We start from the raw sequence: 22,744 nt of genomic DNA, 5'->3' as shown, positions 1-22,744 counted from the left end.
TACTCTTCAGATATTAGTAATCCTGAAAGAGAAAAAGAATTTGTTAGAAAACCTCAGATGTGTATAATGGTTTTAAAGTGCTTGTGAAATTCAGTTCTTCACAAAGAGTAATTTTACCTATAAAAATGGTATTGCTGCACACTTGACTCATCTTCTCTCTCAAGATGAACTTCTATTCTTCCAATAGCCATATTGTAGATTAAATATAAAGATGAACTTCTAAAGGAGTAACAGCCTCACATTTGGGATTGAATATTGGGTAATGTAAAGTAGAAATATCAGTACTAATTTGAGTTTTATAATGAATTAGAACAATTTTATAATTTAAAATTTTGCTTAATCAATTTGATACATACCTTTTTATTCACATGGCAAATTCCAAATGGATCTCTGAGCATTTTTTTCAATTTGTAAATATAAAAGAATAAGGAAGACACCACAAGAAAAAGAAACCTTAAAGTATGAGAGTGGAGACATGCTATAGTAAAATAAGAGTCAAGAGATCTCGATTTTGGTCCTGACTAGGTCATTACTATGGGGCATTACTTTGGATGTGCAATTTAACCTCTTTGAGGCTCAATCTCTTTTCTTGAAAAATAAGGGGGCTTAAGCAGATTTAAAACTGTAGGATTTAATGAATTAGCAAGTTGGAATATAATAACTAAGAACCTACTTAAATTGTGTTAGAACTCTTTAATTTAAAAAAGGAATTATTGGGACTCATGTAAAAGAGAACTAACAAAAACAGTACTTGGACTAATGACCATTACCATCATTTAAATTGACTTCAAAAATTGCTTCAGTTTTTGCTAAAAAAAGAAAATTAGTCATTACCCAAGTAACTCTTAACCCAGAATCTGAGAGATTAAAAGGACCATGGAGGTACAATCCTTCCTAGGTTTATAAATGCCATCTGGAGAATATCTATAGTGCCTGGAACTTGGGAGGTGCTCATTAAACAGAGCCATGATTTTTATTTGTTTTGGCACAGTTCTCATTAAAGTCACTAAAGTTTTGAATGTTTTTATTTTAATCTCTAGTAATTATTTCCCCCTCATAGCTTCCCGTAATCATTTCTTCTATCTGAAAATTAGTAATATTATGGGACATGGGCAGGGCTGTAGACTACAGAATCCAGCTAGAAATCCACTTTCACAAAAAAAAAAAAAAAAAATAGAAATCCACTTTCACAATGAAATAGAATCACTGAAATAGAACCAACAAACTTTAGAAAAGACTGATCATGTAGTTTTAAAATCTACCAAACAATGCTAGCATCTGGACCATATTTTATTCATAAGGTATCATAAAAATTTGATTAACACTTTAATAAAGACATTCATTTTAGGACTATTCTTACACAAACTTAATAAAAAGTTTTACAGAATTTCATACTTCCAAAGTTTTATAAAATATAAATAATAAGCAAATCAGAATTGGTAGCCACTCTTATTTTCTAAATAATTTACAGAAATGGTTAGCACTATAAGAAAGATTGATTTTGGAAATGCTGGTCATTAAGATTTTACTAACAAAAATTAATCATCAAGTATGAACAGACAAAACCAAGTCACTATATGTGTATTACATGAATGTACCTTTCTTTAGGAATGTTGCAATTGCATTATATTCTGCTTTATTTTTGCTGTTAAACTCACAAGACTAAAGTTATGCCTTTTTAGGCTGCTATTCTTACGCAATACAAAGAAGTCACTGTTGATATCATTTACCGGAGTTAGCTGTCAGCCGGGAAACAATGAAGCTAAGTTTTGGGTAAATGGGACTCTATTGGTCACTGTAGTTACTTTCCTTCAGTCTGGTCTTTGAAAAAAGTAGACTTCCAGGCACTATATATTATGTTTGATCTGGTGTTGGGGCAGAACTTAACAGGAACCATATTTTTTCCTAAGTTCCTATGTAGATAGAACAGGACCATAACCAGAATATCTAGTTAGAAATCACACAATGGACTTGGTTTTGAATCCTTACAGACTTTGGTAAATTGTCTTAAGAGGTAATAGTACAGTGTTGAAAGGACAAATGGTGAAGTCAGACTACTTGGGTGGGAATCCTGGCTCTGTCATTTGCTAGCTGTGTAACCAACAGATACATTACTTATACTCTACCTCTCCATTACCTCATCTGTAAAACAGGGAAGTAATAGTAAGTCCCTCACTGTAGTTACATTGAATAAATAAAAAATATTATTTATAAAGGGCTGGCATGGTGTCAGAAGAATTGTAATTGTTAAATGTGTGTGTATGTGTGTGTGTGTGTGTGTGTATTTTTAAACTGTTATCTTAGTTATCTCAGCTGTACTGTCAGGTAGTAATAAAGGGGTTGATTTTCAAGCTTGGGTTAGAGCATTAAAGTAAGAATGACATTTTGCATCTCACCCTTCCAATATCGGTAGCAGTTACCTTAAAAGAAAAGGTGAAGCTGCAAGACATTTCAGTCAGTCTTCCCAGCAAAGTGTCTTTCTTACTAGTGTCAATCTTGAGGGCCTAGGCTTAAATCTTATGTCCTCCCTTATTAGGACACTTCATCACTACATTATAATTGAAGCTATAGTTTATAGACTGAGGAAGAGAGAGGTGGTCATTTTATGAGGCCCAGGAGACTTCAGAGCAAGTATAGGACTGGCTGATAGGAAACACAGTGAGCTCAGAATGCTCAAGGAATCCTACCACTCTTGACACCATAAACTTTACATAGAAAGCACAGGACATTCTATGTATTTTTTTTTCTGATATTTCACTGATATTTTATGTTAACACTTATTACAAAACTCTACATTAATGTAAAAAAAAAACCCTCATTTTTTCAACTGTAAAAAAAAAGTCTAAAATGGAGCAGTCTCCATTTGAATGAAGAAAAAAATTGAGAATTGAGTTTTCCTTGGATCTATGTTGAGATTAAAAACCACACTGAAAGATTACCACCAAAACCAAAGTTATACATAAAATAGGAAATAGAGCAGTAATTTCTGAGGATGTAAAATAATTAAATATAACTGTATAAGTAACCTGAGTTTAAAAAACTGAATAAAGTTAACATGTTTCCCAGAAACCATAAACATAAAAATTGGCATGGCAAAAAGAAAAACTTGCCAATAACATAAAAAGCAAGCAAGAACGTTACCAAAGAACTTCCAATAATGTTCTTAGTCTAAGAAATGTGTTAACTGAAGACTCTCAAATATTCAAGCTCAGATGTTTCACGTTACATATTCTATTCAAAACACAGAAGAAAGAGAGGAACTAGTCACCATATTTAACAAAGCAAATATAACCTCGAGGTCAAATATGGGGCAGAGAAATTATTTCTAAAACTGTAATTATATACAAGGTTCCTTTCATGCAAGGTAAAATTCCCATATAATTAAATTCTAAAAGTTCTTTGATTAATAAGTATATGTAGGAAAGTCCCTTCTAATTTTTTATATTATATGACAGTAAGTACCATTAAGACAAAATATTTTAAAAATTTGGTTGAAAAAATATTATGCTATAGTGCTAGTACATAATTAAAGCAATTTAACTATTACCAACTGATTTACTATAAAACCACAAAAAGATAATCATTTCCCATTTATGAAGAGCCCATTGCCCAAGAATAAACCATCTTATTTAAATAATGACCAGAGGTGCTAACAGTCAGCCAACGTTAATATGACTTAACAGGGTTCAATTTACAACATGTAGACAATATGGATGCTACTTCTGTTAAATTTTTGAAATTTAACTTTACTCTACATTATCATGAGAAAAGGTAAATCTATTTCAACTGCCCTGAAATGCATCTCATTTAATATAATTCAAGGAATGTATGGTAGGCATTTTTGAGGAAAGAACATAACAGTATAATAAGAATTTTAGATTTAAATCAAAGATTGAATTTATTCTCTTTTTGTAAAACAGTGCTTCTCAAGCCTTTAAAAATCTTCAGAGAATATTCAAATTTTTATGACCAACCAAAAAATCTTAAGAGATTGATTACGTCCTCAAAGTTTGATTATGTTTTGTCTTCCAAATTGGAATTTTAAATTTTAAACTGAAAATCTTGGACTAGGTAATTCATTTCAAAGTATATTCATAGAACCAGTAGAAAGGATTAATATAAAACACTATCAATCACTTTTACTTGTGTGTGGGAGGGAAGGAAGAGTTTTAAGAAAATTCCCATTTAACTCAAGGATAGTGCAGATTACAGAATAAAAAAGTCAATATTTTAGAGAACTATTTCCTTGAAATTGAGGGTTTTGAAAATTTGAGAAAGATGAAATAAAGCTAGGAGAAAATACAAATAAAACTATAGAGGAAAAAGATCTCAAAATCTGGAAGTACAGAATTGTACTATTTATGGCATAAATTGAACCCTGCTTTATTTTAAATAAAGCAAAAATAAAAATAGAATAATTCACATTTTAAGTCAGAGGAAGAACTGCAACCCCAATTTAACTGATTTTTAATAATTACTGCCCCAATGAGTTTAGAAGAAACAGCCCAAGAGGTTATTGTTTAGCACAGAAGTAACAAATTAATATATACAAAATGCAATGCATTAGATCATTTTTTGGTGTTGAGTAACACTGCATATAGCAAGGATTAGAAACAAAAGAGAAATTTCTATTTCCTACCTATATCACTGGCTACCATCTTGGAAAACTTTCTGCTTTTGGTCTTCACTGAAAATAATATTTTGATATAAAATGTCAAAATCTATTCAAAGTAAACTAAATGAATTAAAAATAATTAAAAGAAAATACTTTAAAATAAAGATACTATACCCTTTTCTATAAAATTATTCATTTTTTGTTCATCATCTGAATTGTGTGGTGATGAAGAACCTACACAAACGAAGACAATGGAAGGAACAGGCATATCGTCAGTCACAAACACTGAGTTGTCATAGGGAAAAGTACAAACAAAATAATCTGGTAACTTCTAAGATAAGTTTCCATATTATTGGCCACAAGAAAAGGTCATGCATATAATTAATAACAACTCCTCTAATACTATAGTAAGAATAGCAAACAGTAGTACATTATCTTTCATGGTAGAGAAATCCCTAATCTAGAACAATTTTTCCTTAAGTTGCAACCATTTAGAAAAATCTTGGCATAGATATTAGAGAACAGATAAAGAAAAATATAAGCAGCTATTAACTCTTTCTGAAAGAAAAGCAGCAATTAACTCTTTCTGAAAAAAAAATGCAAAAATTCTTTGATGTTAAATGAATATGGTTCATCTAGAACTAAGAATCTCATGCAAGAAGTATTCTGGCAACTTATTTTAGAGTTAACTTTCTATATACAAATTTTAAAATCATATATAAGCCTATTATTACCACAATGATCTTTAAAATACTGAGGATAATACGTATAATTTTAGGTATGTTCAAATATTTACTTACGTTTAAGGAGGTAACAAATATTTCATTTTATTCTGGCTGTGACTCCCAATAAGTTTATCTAATATTTTTATAATTAAGATTTGACATTTTTCCTCAAACAAGGTGTTTCTAAAATAAATGTTTTATTTATAAATGTAATCTTAAGTAGTATTCTAGTTGACAACTTTTACTAAACAATCTATTCTTTATAACAGCAGCACATTTCAAATGACATCTCACCTATAAATTTTCAATCTCTTTGCTATAAATCATCTTCCCTCTTTTTAAATTCCAATAATCATTTATCAGTACATGTCTCTTATGATGTTCCTCACTTATACCTCATATTTTAAAAAGTTAATACACATGTGCCCTTTTCCCACTGCACTGCACATCTGGGCCTCCATTTGATTTATCTTTGCATCCCCTTTGCACTCAGCAGAGTGCTTTGTACGCACCAATCTCCAAGTAAACATTTGTTGAATGAATAAAAAGCTTCTGATAGAAGCAAATGCCTGGAACATAACTAGAAGTAAATAAAAAAGTTTTTCTGTACTTTTCTTCCTTTTTATCCCAGTGAAAGTACTGAGCCTCAATCAATAAGGTCAAAGTTTGACCTTCCATTCTCCCACAAAAATCATACTTTCTTTGGCCAAGTGGAAAATATCCTTAAAATCTTTCCACAGACCAAGTAAAACCTGTAACATTGGCAGTATCCAATTTCTTCTATAATAGTCTTAGAAGATTACTCTTTAAAAAACCATGTTATTTTTGCTAAGTAGTATTTATGGATCCTCATAAATCCTATATCAAAAAATATCCCATAAGTAACACTGAGCTCAGTAACATTTTCAGGAAAAGAAATGGGTATACTTGTTTTTCAAATAAGATAATAGTTATAAGATGTTATAACTATTTTAAAATATCATAGTCACCTCTGATATTAAATAGCCACAGGAAGGTAAAAAAAATTATACTTATTTTATCTGATATCATCTTAGAGCAACAATTAGATAACATATCTAAATGTGAATATAAAATTATACAAATTGTTTTTTAATATTTCCAAAATATTTTCAACATAAATCATAAAAGTAAAGAAAATATTTCCCCTAAATGAAAATTGCCCACTGCTGGTCTTCAGAATTTTTGTCAAAATTCCAAAAATGAAAAAAAAAAAAAACACCCAAAATTCCAAAAATGCTTTCAGCATATCCCATTTGAATATACTTACCAAATAATTATGATTAAATAAACACAGAAAAAAATAAACACAGAAAATATTTATAGCTTTTTTGGGGGGGTACATGGTAACCCCTAATGGCAGAATTTATATTATGGTTTATGTGGCCCTGAGTTTTCTTCAAACTGAAATAACCTAACAAAAGTTATCATTTTCACATTTACACACACACATACACACACGTTTGATGCAGTCCTAAAACAAAATTCCAATATTTTGAAAGTGCTCAGTAAGCAATCTAAGTTCTTTGAAATACAAAGATCAAATAGAGATAGCAGAAGTTATTTCCCATGTTAATTCAGGATGGCAAAATTAATATTCTGTTTCAGAGACTGCCAGTTTATTTAAAAACAAATGGAAAAAACTAAATTGTATTTGTTAACTTGGATTTTCTCAGGATGCTTTTTGAATTGAGCTTTAATACTGAACCGTTAAAACTGCTGAGATCACCAATTTTGATTATGAGATTTAAATGCTTTTCAAAAAGTTTCTCTTCATTTATATTATTATTTTGAATAAACACACTGATTTTGATAAAGGGCATATGTATGACTACTTTTCATTTTTGTAATAGTGGTCCTCCTCTTAGTATTTATTTATGAGTGACTCAGTTGAACTTCCATTCCAACCCACTTTTAAACATTTCTTTTCTCCCATACATTGTTTTCTATTAACTATACTGGTTTTATAATCTATATTGTATCCTTTAATTATTTATTTATCTATATCTTACCACACTGCAGAAAGTACTTGAAGCTAGGAATTTAATTATTACTTTACATGGTTTTACATGATGCTTTGTGGTTCTTCTGATTCACCTCAAACTTACCCCTTCCGTTCTTCTCATTTGACCATCCTAAATTAGTAGAATTTACATGTATTGGTGAGAGGAATGTTACTAAATTATTCCTTTATTTCTTTATTAGAATGCTAACAAGAATGAATGTAAAAAAATTTACCAATGGGCAAAGAGTAAGACAACTGGCCAAAGATGAGTAGTGAGAATTACTATTAGAATTACTATTAGAATTACTAATAGAATTACTATTTCAAAATGGGCAAGCAGTGAAAGACATAGCTATAAGAATATAGTGTCAACAGGTTGCTTTCCAGAGTTTTATCCTAGTTTCTACTGTATGTTTCACTACGTATGCATGAGTGACATCTATCTTCTGCTCTATGAAACATGTTTCAGGCACAACTACTGTCTACTAAAGTCTGATTTGTTTTCTTGTAAAAGTTGTCTCTCCATATTGATAGGCAGGAATGTATATATGTATATGTATATATCTGTATGTGTATATCTGTATGTCTTCAGAATATTCTTGTATCTTTCAGTGCATAATCAAAGACTAAATAGTTTTCTACTAAGATAAGAATTTGTGATTTATCAATGATTTTTACACTCACAATTTTTACCTTGCAGTTCAAATTCACTGAAACAATAAAACACCTAGTGTCATATAAATTCTGTATGTTAAAACTATATTGTCCTTTCACGTGGATCAAAAAAATATGGTTGAAAATGTTCAACAATGTTTGAATTTCTCAGAAAAGATTTGGAGGGTTTTTACTTTTATGAACTTTTTATATTTACAGACTTATATTTTAATATACTTAAATACTTCTCTATAATTACCTCTTGTTGGTTATTTCAAATTGATAGATGAATATACCTATTCAAAGTTTGGCTTAGGATAATGAGTATTAGTTTATTTAGGCTGAGTCTTGTTAAAACAATTTTGACAGTCATTTAATATACTAAAAGATAATTCCATGACCAAATTATCTAGTTTGGCTTTTAGCCTTAACATATTGACAACTGCATTCACAAGGCCTTTAGAGAAGGTAAGATCAGAATAGTGCTGTAGGTAGATGGACAAAGAACAGCAATAATGAAAAGATACTACAGTTCTGAAATCCAAATTCAGAAATAACTCTAGTTCTGTGAGATCGGATATACAATTATTTGCTCCATATTATTCATTCAAACTTTACTGTACCAATGTTCAGACTTAACATTAGGTGCTATGTTAATTCCTGTGGTTCTATGTTTCATTAATGAGTGAATTTAAATATGAAATTTAAAGATTAAGAAAACCAGAAGGTGGATATATCTTAAGGTATAACTTGTGCAATATTAGGAAAATGCAATTTCAAGAAGAAACATCACAAAAGCTTTTAGAGTCCTATGTCTAATAAACTGCTAAACCGAAATATCAGAGTAAACTAAAATGCACTTCTCAATATTTCCCATGCTTATAATGATTTCTGATGTAGTAGAATCAGCCAATGAAGGATCAAAATCTATCTAATAACCATGTTACTTTGTCCTAAGAACAATCTTTCTAGTTGAAAGCTGATAAATATTCCCAGCCAGAACGATTTAATATGGTTGTTAAAATTGTGAAGTCAACCTTAGTAAAGACTGGCAAAGTTTCTATACACTTAAAATAATAAAATCACAATCCTCTTAACGTTAAGGAGATTGAAAAGATATTAAAAATTATGTTCTACTGAAATATTATTACACACATAGGTCACATAAAGACCTATATGGACAAAAAAGGATAACTGCCTTAAAATAGCTATACAGTTATATTAAATATCACTTTGACCAAAACCATATATAATTAGTCTACAACTATTCTGTCTACAGTTACCATTAGATTATAAATGTTCAAGATCTTTGATATTTAAATGGGCACTATTCAGGAATTAGAGCACTATTCTACTAGATGACCTCAGGCCTGCGGAGCAAAGACAAGACTGTACATTAACCAAACCATTTGATCCAATGGTGAGGAGTAAAATATATTTTCCTTAAAAGATATAAATATAAGAAAGCTGAATACACAGTTGTATGACTCTTAATGGGTAATAGCTGTGAAATTTTATCTAGTGCATTTCTTTTCACTTAATGAGAATGCAAAAAATAGTTATCCTTTTAAGAATAAATAAGTGACATAAAAGTTCCTTCTAGGTGTTACTTTAAATGCTTATCTGTAAAAAGGAATTTTGATACACTGTATTATTTTTTATAGAATTATAGTTATTAATGAAATAAAAAACAAATTACCAGAAGTTGGAGATTTGCAGCGATCCTCTGGGACTACAGTTCCTTCACTAATATCACATAGACCTGCTAAAAAAACAGAACCAAACACCAAGTCACAACACAAATTTACGTAAGTGCAGCTGTATTTCCTATTTACACTACACATTTAATGACTGTCTTTGTCAAAAACTCAGTTGAATAGACTGTACTGGCTGGCATTGATACTATGCCCATTAATCTTGAGATAGGAAATGAAACATTTTGATATTAAAACACCTCAAAATAATATAGGAGTCACCAGCTAAAGAAAAATAAAACTTCCAAGAGATAATTTACTATTCTTCAAGGACATTAGACATAAAGTAGGACTTTGTTTAAAATCAGTAATTTGAGAGTATATGATAGACATTAGATTTCTCTTGAGGGAAAATAAATATTTGGTAATAAATTTGGTAATTTTTACATCATAGAAACTCTCAACTCAAGCCTCAATGTGGTTTCTGCAATGTTTCCAATGCCCTCCTTGAATATTTTTGAATAATTAAAATATTTTGTGCCTCCACATTTGCAATATTTAAAAGACTGTATGTTACTTGTCATATATAAGATAATGTAAATGTAAAATATTGTACTTTACTTACTATACCTCTTAAAAACTCTACTGCACATTTTTATTTTTATTTATTTTTTTAAGATTTATCATTCATTCATTCATTCATAGAGACACACACACACAGAGACAGAGAGAGAGAGAGAGAGGCAGAGACACAGGTAGAGGGAGAAGCAGGCTCCAAGCAGGGAGTCTGACGTGGACTTGATCCCAGGTCTCCAGGATCATGACCCAGGCCGAAGGTGGCGCTAAACCGCTGGGCCACCAGGGCTACCCCTCTACTGCACATTTTTAAAGAGCTCTAAAGAAATACTTCCTTTTCACAGATATGTATGAACTTTATAAAACTAATATATCTTATACGATGGCCTAGATTCTTAAGAGAAACGATATGCTATGGCTTTTTATGCTGTAGACAAGAAAAAGACATGGCAACATGCAGAGTAAATAATTAGTATGGCTATTAAGTTGCTTAGTGACTGGAATGAAAAGAATTCCTGCAAATTCTTTAAAAAGAGAAAAGACCTCAGAAGAAGTTAACCATCATGCTGACATATGTGCATGTATGACCAGTATCCATTTTTCCAATCCTTCAGTAAAAGACATATCACAATCCAGTCACTAAGAAGATTTTTATAACATTTTCAGAGAACACAGAATAATGAATTCGGTTTATAAGAAGAGTTTTCTATTTTGAGTTATATATTATTTTTATTCACTAGGAAATTTTCAAATGAAAATCAGTAACTTTTTTTTTTTTTTTTTTTTTCTTTTCAGCACTCATTAAACTAATGGTTCTGGGAGAAAAAAAACCCAAAAAATTAGTTTCATAGTTCAAAGAACAATGGATGGAATTTTAGGTGTGCATTTAATCTTTGACAAAATACTGTTTATGTAAATGAATTTCTTCTTGATAGAAACTCAAATAACAGGTCTTTAAACAGTAGTGATATACAGAAACAAGTGTCCATCGATGGAAGCATTGCTAAAGAAAATGTGGAGTATATAAAAATGTGGGTAGTATATATACACAAACACATATACATACATATATACATTCACACACACAATGCAATGTATTCAGCCATAAAAGATTTAAATTGTGCCATCTGTGACAACATGGATGGACCTCAAAGACATATGTTAAATAGAATATGTCAGAGAAAGACAATTACTGTATGATCTCACTTATATGATACAGCAGAATCTAACCCCACCCCTCAAAAAAGCCCCCAAACAAAAAAACTCATAGATACAGAGAACAAACTGATGATTGCCATAAACAGAGTGTGGAGGGTGGGAGAAATAGGTAAAAAGGGTCAAATGTACAGAATTCCAGTTACAGTATATGATAGTGTATTAGATATTTGAAAGCTACTAAGAGTGGAAGTAAGTTCTCATTACAAGGAAAAATGAATTTGTAACTATGTAATAAGGTAAGGAATGTTAGAGCTACTGTGGTGATCATTTTGCAATGTATACAAATATAAAATCGTTATTTGAAACTAATATAATGATTATATGCCAATTATATCTTAATAATAAATAGTAGTGATAGTATACTCTAGTATTATAGTGTGCCTAGCGCTAAGTAAAAATAACAAATTTCAAAATTTTAAGCCTTTCACATCTGGCTCAGGGTAAAAGTCAAGTAAAACCCTATATGGCTGATTGATGTATATGATCCTATAGTCTATACTATGTGGCTATGGTATTGGTTTAAGTTTATTATTTCTACCTACAGTATCTTCATGGGTCTTTATTCTGTCATCAAATGTAGTAGTTACTCTTTAGAAACAATAAGCATACCTTCTTTATCATATGTTTAAATAGGTAGCTTAATTTACTATTTAAAATGTTCAACAAAGTATAATTATATATTATTCAGCATAATACATCCATCTACTGAGGCACAATACACTGAAGTTAATGTGAAGCTACAAACTGACCTGTGAAGCTACAAACTGATAGCAGGGTTTAATCTGGGAGCTAGCAAACTGTGAAGCTACAAACTGATAGCATGGTTTAATCTGGGAGCTAGCAAACCTGTTCTGTGAAGGTCCAGATTGGTTTTGAGGCCAGCTAAGCAAATAAGCATGATGTTTTTCTAATTAAACAGTACTGGCAAAAACTGGCAGTGGGCCAGATCTGGCTCATGGACAGTAGTTTGCTGATTCCTGGTTTAATGAATCTTGTAATTGTCAAACTAAAGTAGGTCACTTCCATCTGTCTGTTTCAAAAAAAATATACATGGAATTCTTTATTTAGAATCTGGTTAACTTCAGGAAACCTTATGTCAACAGGCTGCTATGAGACATCAATATAGTTATGAGATTAAAAAAGTAACATCAATTTTGGTACAATTTACTTTTAAAGGATTCCTGTTGACCTTAAATGATATCTCTATTTTCAATATGCGCACAAACCATTCCAGAATATTTGACTGATTTGTACATTAAACTTACTGATTTATTTGACCTTAATCAACTTGGGTATTGTTAACAAATTCTCTTGGTATGTTTTTATTACCTTTATTACCTTTATTACCTTTATTACCTTATCACTTTTTATTACCAAGGTCTGCCTTACAAACATAATGTATGTATGTAAGTTTAGATTTTCATTTCTCTTAATTATTTTTCATACTTTCCAGAAAGATAAATCATTCCTCTTATTGGATAGTTGAGAAACAAAGTTATTTACCTCTACTTTCTGTTTTTCAACTATAATTTCAAATGATCCCTAGGGTCCTAATCCTTCTTTAATTATATTTTCACTGAAACCAAACATTTTGCTATTTCCCATTTTTTGAAGACCAGCTTATATTCAACACAGTACTGACTGATTATGCAACACTTATTTATGCATCCTTGATTATATCCCTCATTTATTAAATATTGTGTTTTGGTTTGCTTCTTATAATAGATAACATACACACACACACAGAAATATCAAGTAGTATTACTGGGCTTCACAGCTATTTCTCTTTTTCTATTCTACTGAACATACTGAAGAATTGAAATTAATTGCAATTGTATAAGCCAAATCTTCATTTTTAGAGTCACTTCTGTAACTTTTGAAAATATTTTTCCTAAAGTACACACAATTTTGTCCCTCTAATTTCCTTCTTTAGAATTATCAACTTCCAAGACTAAATAAGTTTCTTCTCATTGGTTTATCACTTTCATATCACTAAGAAGATCTTACTTGGGGGTTAGAATTATAGTCAGAATAGAAATTTCCCTTTCGTGTCCTTCACTGAATGAAAATGTGGCTAGCAAAACAAGACATGTATTATCGTATTTCACTTTTGTTATTATTAAGACTTCCAGCAGATCTACAGGTAGTTGAAATAATTTACCACTATTTGTCCCTGTAACAATCTCATAATTTTTATTATGAAAATACTGTATACATTTCAGTTATGGGCTCAACTGTATTTTAATGCAGTTGTAAAACACATAAACAGTAATGTTTATAAAATAATTTCATGAGTAACACCTTACTGTTTATGAAAACATAATAGAATCTACTAGTAGTAAAAATATTACCCCAAACTAATCTCTAAAGTAGATCGAATTTGGTGGTATTTGGGCTACACTTCCAAAACATATTAAAAAATACACACTTCTGCAAGAATATCATTTTTATCAATGCAATTAAAGCATTTTGATACCAATTATGTTATACTTAATTTTATTTGAAATAAATTATATTTTAGAATTAAGGCACAAATGTTTTTAAAATGTTAAAGCACATTTTAAAATGACTTTCTTTTAATTTTAAGACATAATTCTAATAGTTACAAGTGAGCTTAAGTAAATATCTCAAATAGTTCTCCTGTGCCTAAACATCTAACTCTTCAATATAAAATAAAGCAAATAATAACATAAATAATATTATGAGATTTATTACAGAATATAGGATGCAATAAAATTTAAGAAAAAATATATTTGGTATCACATGATAAAACTGGTCTCTAAACTTGGATAAGTTTAGGTATTTAATTTTTAGCAGTTTTAAGAAACTATGAGGTATCAAGGAGAAAAGAAATTAATTTTAGAAGCAATAAAGTTTTTACACAGGTTTGTGGTAAAATTGCTAAAAGTACTTGCCTCCTCTATCATGACAATATTTTAACTTTCTAACACTAAATATTAGTTTCTTTTGCCTTATAAAGAAACTGGATTGGGACGTAAACATTTCAATAGCTTTTTTTCATATACATATGATGATAAATTTAAGTAATGAGTATATCATTTTAGATATATAATGTTTTAATAAGCTGTTTTTAAAATAAATGAAAAAAATTATTTTACATACAACAAATAAACATGCCATGACGTTACTGACATGAAATAAAGAACTTACATAAAGAAGACTGGAGTTTTTTCACAGATTCAGAATATAAGCTAGAAAGGCCGTACATGCAAGAAGTCACAATCAGCATGCCTTAGTGAAGCAATGAAAAGTAAAGAAAAAAAAGGAGACAAAGTACTAGAATGGTATGGTTGGGACAATTTCTGCTGAAGATAACACATGACAAAATGGTCACACACAAAAATAAAAATGGGAAAAACTCAAGCATCAGGCCAAAGTGATAGTAAGGTCTATATTCCATCTTTTTTTTTCTTTCTCATAAATTGTGATACAGGTAGTATTTTCTATTTATGCCATGAGACCAAATGAGAAATGAATCTCAGAATTTAAATTCAGAGAGACTGAGTTATAAGTATAGAACACATCTTCCCAGTGTTTCAGTGCACACTGGCATTCTGCATATTGGCCAAATCTGCCCAAGATAGGGTTCCCCTCAATCCCTGGTCCAGCTGAACAGGTCCTGTGGAGACTGGAGCCTATACTGGAGCAATTACTGCAGTAATTGCTGAAGGCCTCACTAATATGACCCTATGTGCCAGAGATCCAATGCCATGAAGTTAAAAAAAAAAAAAAATCAAGTGAGGAATACTGGTATAGACCACCAACTAGACATATTAATACACTTAAAATTAAGATGAACTGGATGCTTGCGTGGCTCGGTTCAGTGTCTGCCTTCAGCTCAGGTCATGAGCCCAGGGCCCTGGGATGAAGACCAACATTGGCTCCCTGCTCAGCAGGGAGTCTGCTTCTCCCTCCCCCTCGGATCCTCCCATCCCCCACGGATCCTCCCATCCCCTTGTGCTGGTCTTTCATGCTGTCTCTCAAATAGGTAAGTCTTTAAAAAAATTTTTTTAAATAATATAAAATTAAGGCTAATTACCTAGCAAATACAAAAGAATGCTATACAGAAAATCATTGGATCTTGGTTTGTATTGAATCAAGGCTACCTGAGAACACTGAATTTTCATAGAACTCAAACTCATTTTTGCATTTACATTTTTTTCTGCATGGGAAATAATCCCTTAAAATTACATTGTTTCAACAATGAATTTTTGGTCTTATAATACCAATCAATAAAAGGGGCAATACTTTGAGATTAACTTTTGTTCCATAATAAGACAAATTTTCATCTCATTATAATTTAGCTGAAGAAGCTTGCCACTGTGGTTCTTTCCCAACATTAATTAAAATCCTAGGATATTTAAAACAAAAGCAAAATCTAAAAGCAATACAAAATAAAGAAGGCTCAAACCTTTTACAAGTTTTGACAGTTTACATATATAGACTAAGTCAGACAAGGTATTTATCTAACTTTAGTATTTATATTCACATAAGTAACTCAGTATTTATAGAAATCCTAAAACTCAAGATTTTTTTCTTTATACCTCCTGAAGGTTGTCGAGATTTACGAGGAGACCGGGGTTCTCTCCGGTAAGGATCATTGGAGCCATACAATTCAATAGTGCCCAGATTGAGGAGTACTGCTTTCTGGAGGTAGTCTACCATTGCAATGCCATTACAATTGCCAAAAACTACCCTGGGAATAGGAAAAGAGCAAATATTTTAGCATAAATAAGTAATTATAAGGAAATGTACCTGTATAAGGCTGAAAAGAAGAAGGATGGGTTTTTCAGAAAATTCCTTTTTGTATCTAAAGATTATCAAGGACATGAAAATACAGATAACATATGCTTTTTCATGGAACAATGTATATCTTCTACAGACATTAATGATTACAAGTCGATGTTGTTAAAAAAAATGTTGGCGTAGGAAACTGAAACTTGATCACAGACATAAATCCCCATTCTAATCAATGTGACATCTATTTTTCTGACTTAGGGGCATTTGGGAAGCTTGAGGGAAGGCCCATTCCCTTCTAGGGAAGTGGAACATTTTATCTCTGGGAAAGTTTTGATAATCTATACAGTCAAAAATAAAAAATAGAAAGCATAAATCTTGGAGGTCTCCCTTTGGAGTACTCCAGATATCTTCCCGATTATAAGTCAGGAACTACAAACCAAACAACTACGAATAAAGGAATGTAACTCTTTTAAGATGTCTTAAACCAGGAGTTGAAAACTGAAATGTATACAGAGACTCTGTAAGTAATACAAACAGGCCAGACAAGGACTGTGGTGAACTAGAGAGAATATGACCCATCTATCTAAGTGGGAAAAGTCTGAATTCTGTTCATGTTGACCACTGCCAAGCAGGAATGGAGACATGGGCCAGATAATCAGATTTTTCAGTTAAAGCTCTAAATATGGATTTCACATTAAATAGTCTTGGCAGCTAGTTCAAATATTAAAAAGGTACAAGGGAGGGACTAAATAAAACGTTAACTGTGAGCCCATGAGCCTGTGATCAATCGATTTGTAACTTCCTTTGAAACTTCTGACAGCTCTTTTTATTATTCCCTCTTTCTTTATAGTTGTGCAATGAAATATTAAAAAGGAGGTTTGTGTTCTTACATTGTGGGGTAGCAAATGAAAGATTTGCTGAGAGATGACCTGAGAGATGACCATCTCAGACTACAGCCAGTCTTAACTGGTATAAAACTACAGGGATAGGGTGAGTGGTAGTAGTTCCAGGAGGAAGAAGAAAGATGAACGAGTCTTCAGGGCTAACATCAAAGAAGACAACAGTGACCCACATACTGAGAAATAGCCCTGGAACTACATAGTGTGTGGCTTCTCTTTTACCACAATGTTGATTTTTAAACAAACAAAAGTACTTTGTAAGTCTACCAAATTATAATAGAAAGTATGAATAATTAATACTCAATACTTGAGGGTATGAATTGATAAAGCAACTATAGTATAAATACTTTATCAAACTATTACTATGCCTTTATAATTTATACACGTGAATTTTGGAAGTAGAAGAAATTATATAGCTCTGGTTCAACATTTATAGAATTAGCTTATAACAAAGTCTTCAGAGTTGATGTTATTAGACCTCTATTATACTGAGCATTAAGAAGGAAATTGTTTCTCAGAGTTTATCCAGGAGAAGACATGTTGACTTTATTTTTTATTTATTTATTTATTTTAAATAAATTTTTATTTATTTATGATAGTCACAGAGAGAGAAAGAGAGAGGCAGAGGAAGAAGCAGGCTCCATGCACCGGGAGCCCGACGTGGGACTCGATCCCGGGTCTCCAGGATCGCGCCCTGGGCCAAAGGCAGGCGCCAAACCGCTGCGCCACCCAGGGATCCCCACATGTTGACTTTGAACCTTTATCTTAATTTATCATGAAGCACTATAAGTATATCCTGAGTAATTTATTTGGAACAGAATTATTTTCCAAATAAACACTAAATATGATCTGAAATTAAACAACTTTTTATACAATTTTTTAACTGATGCTCTAATAAAAGTCATCCTGTTTTTAAAAATGAAAAAAATGTATGGCATAGTATGACGAGACTGAAAAACACATAAATTATACTTACAATCCATATGAAGAATTGACTGCCAGGCTGGTTATTTGTTGTGGTGGTTCTCCACCCACCCATACCAACTGAATAACTAGTTCTGTTTGATAACCTGGAGACTGCTTAAGTGGTGAATTTTTAACTCTGTAATAAAGGAAAACATATTATCTTTTAACCCATCTTCAAGTATCTTATTAACTTCTGTAATTATAAAGTCATGCATAAATATGCAAACAGTAATTTATATATGAAATTGTACTAAATATACAAAAATGAAAAAAAGCTAAATCCTGTTCTCTAGAGGCATTTAATCTAGTTGGAGACAAAGTATGTACATAAATAACAAAAGTAAGAAATCATACATAAGTTCCCATTACAGACTGGGGGGTTGGAAGTAGGGAGGGAGAAAAAGACCATGGGTAGGAAGGGGAGGGAGGAATGGGGAAAGGAATAAGGAGAATGAGAAGCCTATGAATTAAGAAGAGGAAAGAAAAATCAAGTTGGAAAAAAATTCAAGTTAGAAAAATAGACTTAAATATATGGTTTAACAAAATTAAAAGTAGCCAAAACATAGTGAGTACAAAAATTAAAAAAAAAAAAGTGACAAATTTACTTTTGTGTGCATGATGCTTTCACTATTAAAAAAATGTACTCTTGGGCAGCCCAGGCGGCTCAGCGGTTTAGCGCTGCCTTCAGCCCGGGACCTGATCCTGGAGACCCGGGATTGAGTCCCACGTCGGGCTCCCTGCGTGGAGCCTGCTTCTCCCTCTGCTTGTGTCTCTACCTCTCTCTCTCTCTCTCTCTCTCTGTCTCTCATGGATAAATAAAATCTTTAAAAAGAAAATTAAAAAAAGATTAAAAAATAAAATAAATAAAATAAAATAAAGTACTCTTTAAGTTGATAGTAATTTTGGTTGTAGACTCTTTCCCCAATAATTGCTGAATAGGTGCTCAAAATATATTGCTTTTGCAAACATATGCAAACTAGTAGTAGGAAACCCACAGTCAAAGATTAACAAGTGTGTAAGTTTGCTCATAGTGGAGGTATGTGTAGTAACAGTGAGAAATCAATATAGCAAGATAGGCTAGGTCCAGACTTTAAAGGGTCTTCAAAGCCTGGCTGCAAAGGTCTGATGTTGGTAGAAAGAACTGAGGGCTTTTGAAAAGCTAGAGTCTAAATTCTGGTTTTGCCATTTTCCAGATGTCTTTTTTTTTTTTTCTTTTAAAGACTTTATTTTTTTTATTCATGAGAGAGACACGCACACACACAGGCAGAGATATAGGCAGAGGGAGAAGCAGGCTCCATGAGGGAGCCCGATGCAGGACTTGATCCCAGGACTCCAGGATCATGCCCTGAGCCAAAAGCAGACACTCAACCACCGAGCCACCTAGGTGTCCTTCCAGTTGTCTTCTTATTGTCCAAATTTTAGAGTAAACATGAATCATTGAGGGTGCTCCAAAAATGAACGGAGTTACAGTCACTTCGTGCAATATCTATAAGGCAGGACACTCAGAACTGTATGCTCAATGAGCAGACGTTCTGGCTTTTCTCAGGGAAATACCACTAATCAGTGGTGGCTGTCCATCTCAAGATATAGAAATGAAAATAGAGTATTCTTCAGAATAGAAGAATCTGTGTTATTTTTTCCTTGGATAAATTAGGTAAGGTTCAAAGAAGTGTCCACCTTCTTCTAGCATATTTAACATGCACATTAGATTAGAGCAGGAACAAAAATACAGGGATAGTATCAGAAGTGCGTACATGGGGACATTTAAAACTTCAGTGATGAAGACATACAAAATTCATGGAATTCTTAATTAGTAAGAATAAACAAACAAACAAAAAATTCTTAAGCAAAAATAAGCCAGTCAAGCCTGCTGCAAAATCCCCAATAGGTAAAAAAATTAGAAATGGGATCAAGAAATAACAGGATAGGTTAGATTTACAAATGCAAAATAGGGACACTTGGGGGCTCAGCAGTTGAATGTCTGCCTTTGGCCCAGGGCATGATCACAGGATCTGGGATCCAGGATGGAGTCTCACATCAGGCTCCTTGCAGGGAGCCTGCTTCTCCCTCTGTCTGTGTCTCTGCCTCTCTCTCTCTCTCTGTGTGTCTCTCATGAATAAATAAATAAAATCTTTAAAATGCAAAATAGGGGATGGGTGGGTATAATATTTTATGTCTACAATGTTTACATGTGAATTATTTTAATATTTTAATATATGTAAATGAAGGTTTTACTTTTTAAAGACAAGGAGCTGAACGTTTATAAAAAGCTCCATAGTTTGTACAAATATATATACATTTGTGAGAGACACAGAGAGAGAGGCAGAGACACAGGCAGAGGGAGAAGCAGGCTCCATGTAGGGAGCCTAACATGGGACTTGATCCCGAGTCTCCAGGATCAGGCCCTGGACTGAACGTGGCGCTAAACTGCTGAGCCAGGCTGCCCTATACAAATAGATTTTAAATGTATGTTTGGAGACTTTGCTGTTTCAAAATGTCTGTTCGGACTGCAAAAGCCCAATTAAAATACCTAAAAACACAAAATTTTACTGGTTATAGGAATAAATTGAGTAACTAATCTTAAAATGTTTCTTCAAAGGAACAATTACATATGCAAGCATTTTGTATAAAAACAAAGTAGTAATTATTTTAATATCAATTTGATTATATTTCTGACATTTAAAAATTGGCTTTTGGGACTGTGGATGAAAACTATGTGAAGTTAATAAATAACTGCATTTACCAGAAAACTGTTCAGAAGAAAAAAAATGAGGTATAACTCAAATTGCCTGTGATTAAAAAGTCATTGGTAAATTTGTCAATTTTAGACAAAAATCTTAAAAACTTTGCCATAAAAATGTTATCAAAACAAACATCAAAGACAAATTGTACTTTACAGGCTTATAAGACTTGAACTTAACAAAGGCTGGAGAAATACACATTAAAATCAAAGAACATTAATGGAAATTTTACAAATTTAAGTTTAAAGCAAAGCAGTACTGAGTAAGTAACAACATGGAAGAATGTAGAATTCTCTGTATTTCCAATTTCATTCTAGCAAAACATGTGCCAGAACTGTAGCAAAAAGGAGGATGTGTATGTATATACTTGAGAGAGGGCCAAAAAAAAAAAAAAAAAAAACACCCAAAAACCCTGAGACCTTTCTGAGAAATGTGGCTGCTTAACCTGAATGCTTACATTTTTTAGATCAGATCAGAGTCTCCTGTTGGCACTAGTGGCATTCTGACCTGCAAGTTCTTTGTTGCGGGGCACCGTTCTGCACGTTTGAGCATCATCCCTGACCTCTATGCACGAGATGCCAGTAGCACCCTGTTCCTACTGTTGACAACTAATAACGTCTCCAGATATTGCCAATAAAATGATGAGGAGCAAAAACATCTCTGTTTGAGAACCACTAACATAGAACACACAATCTCAAATTTATATAAACATATAGATTTTTTTTTTGAAGTCTGTAATTTTGGGGGCACCTGAGTGGCTTAGGTGGTTAAGTGTCTGCCTTTGGCTCAATCCTGATTTCAGGGTCCTGGGATCTAGCTCTGCATTGGGCTTCCTGCTCAGCAGGGAGTCTGTTTCCTCTCTCCCCCTCTGCTGCTTCCCTCTCCCTACTAGTACTCATGCTAATCTCTCAAATAAATAAATAAAAATCTTTAAAAAAAAGTCTACACCTTTTAAATGACTATGCTATAAAAAAATCTGCCCATATCTTTGGAGTCATTGCAATGCAATGCTAGTTACACAGACATTCTCCACAGCAATTCTTTACTACTCATCAAGAGAAGAAACTCCAGTAGATCTAAAATACAACCAGGACAAAACCTGGTTCTTTTAACAAATGCCAATGATCTCTCATTAGGCCTCCCTACCTTGAATCTACTAATCTGGCTTTTGCACCTCAACTCATGTACTGAATTTCTTTGACATTTTCCATAACCACTTTTTTTAGTTATTACCCCAACTGAACTTCTTTGTAAATGTAATTAATCACAGTCTTATAAAATTTTTCAGTGATCTTAACTTTTTCCTCATTCTTTTATTTCTATGTCATATTTAAGGCTCATATCCTTTAAAACATTTAACAACTCAATAATATAAGTCAGAAAAAGAAAGGATAAGAAAGTTGTACCCAATTTATTCCTGCTTAAAAAAGCAAAATGTATTCATATCCAGAATGCTACAATAAAGGCATTTAAATAATGATACTGGTGTGCTAGAGAAGATTCAGAAAGCCAAGAAAATGATTACAAAATGACTGAATCTCTAAAGACAAAAAAACCAGAACTTTCAGAGCAGTAGAAAGCAGTCTACATATATATTTGATCCACATTGAATCCAGAGTAGAAAACATCTATAGATGTGAAGATTGAGCTATATATACAGAAAAGATCCACGCTGTTCTACGGGTATGTTTACAGATCAAATCTTAGCACTTCCAAAGATAAAAATCATGGAATTCAATCATATTCCTTTTGATACCACAGAAGAATGGGTTGTATTAACCACAGCACAACCCAGAAAGAAATGTCATTTTTCTCTATCACAGGAAATTATCACTGTAATAAAGCTTGTAATTTATCTAAATTAAATTTATC

At 32.2% G+C, this 22,744-nt stretch overlaps 1 protein-coding gene across 4 annotated transcripts in view; it reads right to left on the bottom strand.

Annotated features, from left to right (window-relative positions):
- The window catches only part of STXBP5 (syntaxin binding protein 5), a 168,151-nt gene that overhangs the window by 43,204 nt on the left and 102,203 nt on the right, over positions 1 to 22,744 (bottom strand). For 2 of the 4 annotated variants that reach the window (XM_072827186.1, XM_072827177.1), the window contains exons 17-19: positions 18,142 to 18,267; positions 16,071 to 16,222; positions 9,717 to 9,782 (exon numbers count right to left, since the gene is read on the bottom strand). In XM_072827186.1, the coding sequence (XP_072683287.1) occupies positions 9,717 to 9,782; positions 16,071 to 16,222; positions 18,142 to 18,267 (344 nt within the window). Of the gene's footprint in view, positions 1 to 4,639; positions 4,688 to 4,789; positions 4,850 to 9,716; positions 9,783 to 16,070; positions 16,223 to 18,141; positions 18,268 to 22,744 lie in introns of all 4 variants that reach the window. The other 2 variants (XM_072827159.1, XM_072827167.1) reach the window with 2 other exon arrangements.

Source organism: Canis lupus, chromosome 1 (assembly GCF_048164855.1).
Source record: "Canis lupus baileyi chromosome 1, mCanLup2.hap1, whole genome shotgun sequence".
Taxonomy (NCBI): Eukaryota; Metazoa; Chordata; class Mammalia; order Carnivora; family Canidae; genus Canis; species Canis lupus.
The sequence above is the reverse complement of the archived record's forward strand: the minus strand, read 5'-3'. Positions and strand labels throughout refer to the sequence as shown.